At 34.6% G+C, this 5,547-nt stretch overlaps 1 protein-coding gene across 1 annotated transcript; it reads right to left on the bottom strand.

The window, feature by feature from the left end:
* LOC109243266 (probable L-type lectin-domain containing receptor kinase S.5) lies at positions 1-3,280 on the bottom strand. Its single transcript, XM_019410175.1, has 2 exons — positions 1,875-3,280; positions 1-1,020 (listed from the first exon to the last, which is right to left on the bottom strand). Exons 1-2 carry the CDS (start codon positions 3,094-3,096, stop codon positions 230-232), a joined length of 2,013 nt encoding a protein of 670 aa, XP_019265720.1. The 5' UTR covers positions 3,097-3,280; the 3' UTR covers positions 1-229.
* Between the last annotated feature and the right edge of the window lie 2,267 nt (positions 3,281-5,547).

Below are 5,547 nucleotides of genomic sequence, written 5' to 3'. Positions count from 1 at the left end.
TCGATGGAAATATTATATATATTATTGAATTCGTATATTCCATTGAGTTGGAAAAATTAAAAACTTCCACAAATTTTCTTTGGATAACAATAGTTTGCTAAGTTGTACGAAAACTTAATAATTGAAAACTCAAACATCGCATGAAAAGTTGAAAGAAATCATTACATGACAAAAAAAAAAAGCAAACTCATTTTTTCCTGTTGACCTATGTATATATATGCTGCTGGATTTACATACTTTGAAAATCAACAATTTTTCCTGAACTGATCTGAGGAGTTGTGATGGATATTGTATCAACAAAACTCGAGTCTATGTCAATTGGCACCATAGTAGAAGGCCATACAAATGCTGGCTTGAATGGTGGAACTTTTGGTTCTGGTACTGACCCTGATATAATTTGTACTATCGTCTGTGTTTTAGGCCTTTCACTAGCAATTGGATGAGAGCAAGCCAAAGCAAGTAGTAACAATCTCTTTACTTCTTCAGCTACATAATCATCCCCGAGCCTCGTGTCAACAGCTTCGAGGATTCTGTCATCGCGATGTAAGTACCAAACCCAATCAACAAATAGTTGAAAGCCTTTAACTTTAGTTCCAGGTCTCTTGCCACAGACTAATTCCAACAACACCGCCCCAAATGCATATACATCAGAATGTTGAGTGGCTTTTCCAGTGAGAAAACACTCTGGTGCAATGTATCCCATCGTGCCAAGCACGCCCTCTGCCTCAGCATACGAGGTCTTCTCATTGTCAAGTGCTCGTGCCAGGCCAAAATCACCAAGACGTGCATTGAAGTTGGAGTCGAGCATGATGTTGTTCGCCTTAAGATCACGATGGACCACTTTCTGCTCGAACTCATCGTGCAGATAGTGCAGAGCTGAGGCGACGCCTGAAACAATCTTGTACCTGACTTGCCAGCTGAGTGGCTTTATATCAGGACCTGAGAAAAGGTGTTTGTCTAGGCTACCATTTGGCATGTATTCATATACAAGTAGTAGCTTCCCATGCTTGTGGCTCCATCCTGTCACAATAGTATGTGATTGTAAGATGCTTAATGTTTTTATTGCTGTTCTCATCAGCTTGAATTACACAGTAATTTGCTTGAAAGTAAATAAATGTATAATTTTTTTTCTACCAGGTCACCTAATAATAAACATATGTAGCTGTTAGTAATCTAGAAAATAAGGCTGATTACCTGTTACAAGTAGGGGCGAAGCTACCTGTTACAAGTAGGGGCGAAGCTACCTAAATAATATGTGATTTAGTGATTATAAGATGCTGTATCTGTATTGTTGTTTTCATCAACTTGAAGTTACATAATAATTTGCTTGAAAACAAAGTAAAAGTTTGCAAGAAAGTCCAGCAATAAAATGTTTCTGATGTAATGCTAATAGTAACATTAATGCCATTGATGTGGTTTGACTTAAACTTGCACTTCCTTTGTGAAATGATTTTATTGCCATATAAATGCCATGGCAAGATCACAAGTTTCATAAGTTTTTCTTTCTTTATGAATTTCGTGACAGTCAAATAGGTTCACGTAAAATGACCTAATGGGTAGAAGTATTGGTCAAATGATTAAAAAAAAATCAACGGGGAAAAATGTAACTTAAACTAAAAAATATACAAAACCAAATTTGAAATTTGAGAACTATGTAAATGTAAAAGAACATAAGCTAATAACTTAAGAAAAATATTTATATATTTTAAAAAAAAAAGAAAAATGAAAAAGGAACGGAGGTTGGGTCATGTTCGACAAGTTGGATCATGACTCATTTATTGACTTTTACCATTTTGACCCGCACAAAACTAACCTAACTTACCTCATCTGGACGAATCTATATTCAAAATAAAAGTAGAGAAAAAAAAACTTACCGAGCAATTTGACAAGATGTTTATGCCGGAGACGGTTGATAATGGTAAGCTCAGCCAAGAAATCATCTTGACCTTTCATACTTTCCCTTGAAAACCATTTCACTGCAATTTCCAAATTTTCACCAACTAAATACCCTTTGTAAACCACTCCAAATCCACCTTCACCAAGCTTATTCTTTTCATCAAAATTATTAGTAGCCTTCTTCAATACCTTAAACTTAAAATCTCTAGGCATTCCAGGCAAACTCTTAAGTGCACCAAGTATAATTGACTCTGACCTATCAGCCTTTTTCTTGTGGTAATAGTACCCCAAAAGTGGTAACAAAATCAAGAATAGAACAAATAATGGAACCCCAATACCTAAACCAATGGTTAAGTATTCATTTTTTTCTTGAAAATACTCAACTGTCAAGTTCCAACTTAACACACAATTCAATTGATAAAAATTCCCTGTTGAAGCGGAGAATCCAAAGTATGATTCTTGATTCACAACATCTCTTAAATCAACATCATGTGTTAATATTGGATTCTTTGGCCTAGGTGGGGTTGAGCCTTTTTTCTCTGCTTGTTCTGCTATGTACACATCAAGAACTTTCCTGATACCATCATATTGTACCCAAATATTATAAAATCTTGCACCCATTGGAGCAAGTACAATTCCATGTTTGGTTAAAGATTCGACCTTTACAGAAGTAATACTATGAATATCAATCCCAATATGGTTATCATCAGGGTCAAACTCTTGCTTGAATGTATCAAGCTCGACCGCGATAACTTTATTGGCAGATCGACCATCAGTATTAGCATTTGTCAAGCCTAAATGCTGTCCGTGGCTGTTGGTTGGCAGCTCTAAATCAGGAGAAATCAAGAAAGTTAAACCTTCAGCTGCAGTTTTATTTGGTATCCTGTAAATGTTTATAAGGAATGAAGAGTTGAAAGATGCTACTCTTTGCTTACTATCATCCCACAACTTAAAGGACTGTTTCAAGAGAATTCTTCCTGCATTATTTAACAGGCTCATAAAATTGTTGGCATAATCAGAAGTTATTTGGAGAGCCTCGTTACTGATAACTGCAGGAGGTACTACTTGAAATATGTCATAGTATGTTTCGTCAAACGGTCCATATTGCTTGTCGAATTTCTTTAGTTTGGCTTGAGATATGGACTGAAGACAACAGAGAAAGATGAAGATGGTGTTGAGTTTTGGTGTCAATAATCTCATTTTTCATGTAGTGAACAGAACTATAGAGAAGTGAGAATTTGGAAAATGGAGAAAGAAAGAAAGATGAAGGAATAAAAGAAGCTTCGGTAGATGTAAATAAAATATTGGAAGAGGCAGACATGAAGTTTGAACAATCTTTGGTTTTGGTCTCATAGTCTTTCATGTGACTAGCTACCAGGAACTTGCCCCACTCCCTAAATTTCTTGCAATTTGATTAGTATTTTATTACCCTACTTCTGACTGTCAGTAAATCGTCTTGTATTTGTCCTTAATCCTAATAGAGTTTCAATCTGAAGTATAAAATAGAGGGTAGTGCTAAATCATAATCAATAGTAGATGAGTATATGACAGCATGATGCACAAGGAATCCTGCATTCATGCAGTATGAAGGGTCGCATCCCAAAGGGTGTGATATACAGTGGCGGAGCCACCTTACAGGAAGGGGTGTCAAATGACACTCCTTTGCGGGATAAATACACTGTGTAGGTAGGTAAAAAAAAATGTGTATATATATTATGTATTGACTCCCCTTAATTTCTTGGTACGTTTACTTTTATATATTTTGACACCCCTTAACGAAAATTCTAGCTCCGCCACTGATGATATAAACATCCTATTCTAATACAAATATTAATGGTTGTTTTACAGCTCGAACCCATGACCTATTCTAGAGGAAGACAGAGGAAGGATCAAAAAAAGAAGCTTTGAAGAACTTCTTGGGTACTACAAAGGCGGACGCACACTATAAGCTGAGGGGTTATCCGCACCCGAAAACTTCGGCAAAAATTTCACGTATACTTGCAAATGTTTTAACAAAATTGTCAGATATTAGTATAGAACCCCGTACTAATCCTTATGAGTAATGATAAATTATATTGAATGTCATGGCGCCCCTACTACCACTGAATCCTGGGTCCGCCTCTACTCGAGTATGATACTTAAAAGGGTAGTTCATGACTATATGCCTTCTTAAAGGTGAGGGCATTCCAGGCATATTTTCTAATATGAAATACTCCCTCTATTCCTATCAGCACCCCTTTTTCCCTCAACTTGTGTTTATTTTAGTTATGGTCAAAATAATTGCATTGACTTAGGTAGATCATTTTGGGTTCAACACATTGGTAATTTCTTAAGTCTAAGGTCTGACAATTTTGTCTGATTAATTGCCTGGTTTTCAGTGGCCTACTTTTCTATTTTAATCAATAAACTGCCAGTTGGTAATTTCTGTGTATTTCATTATAAAAAGTATATAAACACTGTACTCATTCGATGTGTATACTCCACTACTAAATATTGCAAGAGGGTCTGCATACTTTAAAATTTGGTGATATAAATGTAACTTTGTACAAACTATTGAATATGGCAGTATAGTCATTCACTCAACTCAAACTTTGTTACATGTATTATTATTTAGGGAGAATTTCAAAGACTTTCTAGGTTTTTGTTTCATATCATTAAGGGGTTTGTTTGGTAGGAGGGATAAGGAATAATAATTCGAGAATTAGATGGGGAATTATTTTATTCCACATTTGGTTGAATTTTTAAATTTTAAATTAGCAATCCCGGGATTAATTTTGTATCACAATCATAGTATTATTCGACCCCGCATTGAGGTTGAATTATAATATCAGGATTATTTAATCTCGAGATAAAATACTATAATAACAAAGGTACCCTTTTCAAGGTTCTTCCTGCAAAGTCATTTACAAAATTCAAGATTAAAATTGGAGATAAAACTTTATCATAGCTTATCTGGTATATACCAAACACATATTTTGTATTATACCTCATATATTTTATTTCTTGTCTAATGCACCAACCACTGCTCAATAAAAATATATCCACTAAATAATCATATTACTATTTAATCTCTGTATTATAATCCCATCATTATTATTTCGGGATAGCTTATTCCCCAACCAAACAACCGTTAACTTCTCTTGTGATTTTGAAATATTATGGTTAACTCTTTTATTTTGATTTTCTTGTCACAATTTTTTTAATTCATCATTAATGTAAAAATATATGGATTTGACTAATTTGACCTTACTAATTTGTAGCAGCAAGTATTTGCAAATTACATTTAACATGAAACTTGCAAATACTTTCTCCCTCTTCTTCGTCGTTGCTTACCATCACACAATTCCCATAAAAATTACAAATATATATAGTTTTATATTGTCTGAACAACGGAATTTAAATCCCTCGCGCCACACATTACTCTAAATGTTTTCTTTTTATGATGATTCGATATGAATATAAATTTTTATTATTTATGTCGCTCTGCCTCTATTTAACTATATCTCAATCCTAGAGTTAATTCTTTAGATGATCACCCAACTTATAGAAATAACTTATCAGTTAATGCTTTAGATGTTCACCCAACTTATAGAAATAACTTTTTTGAATTTTTTCGAAGGAGGGGGGGGGGGGGGTAAACGAAGTCATATG

Source organism: Nicotiana attenuata, unplaced genomic scaffold (assembly GCF_001879085.1).
Source record: "Nicotiana attenuata strain UT unplaced genomic scaffold, NIATTr2, whole genome shotgun sequence".
NCBI lineage: Eukaryota > Viridiplantae > Streptophyta > Magnoliopsida > Solanales > Solanaceae > Nicotiana > Nicotiana attenuata.
The sequence above is the reverse complement of the archived record's forward strand: the minus strand, read 5'-3'. Positions and strand labels throughout refer to the sequence as shown.

Coding starts and splice junctions, on each gene's coding strand:
- LOC109243266 (XM_019410175.1), bottom strand. CDS start 3,096: ATGAGATTATTGACACCAAAACTCAACACCATCTTCATCTTTCTCTGT. Junction 1,021..1,874: donor ACATCTTGTCAAATTGCTCG/GTAAGTTTTTTT, acceptor CTATTGTGACAG/GATGGAGCCACAAGCATGGG.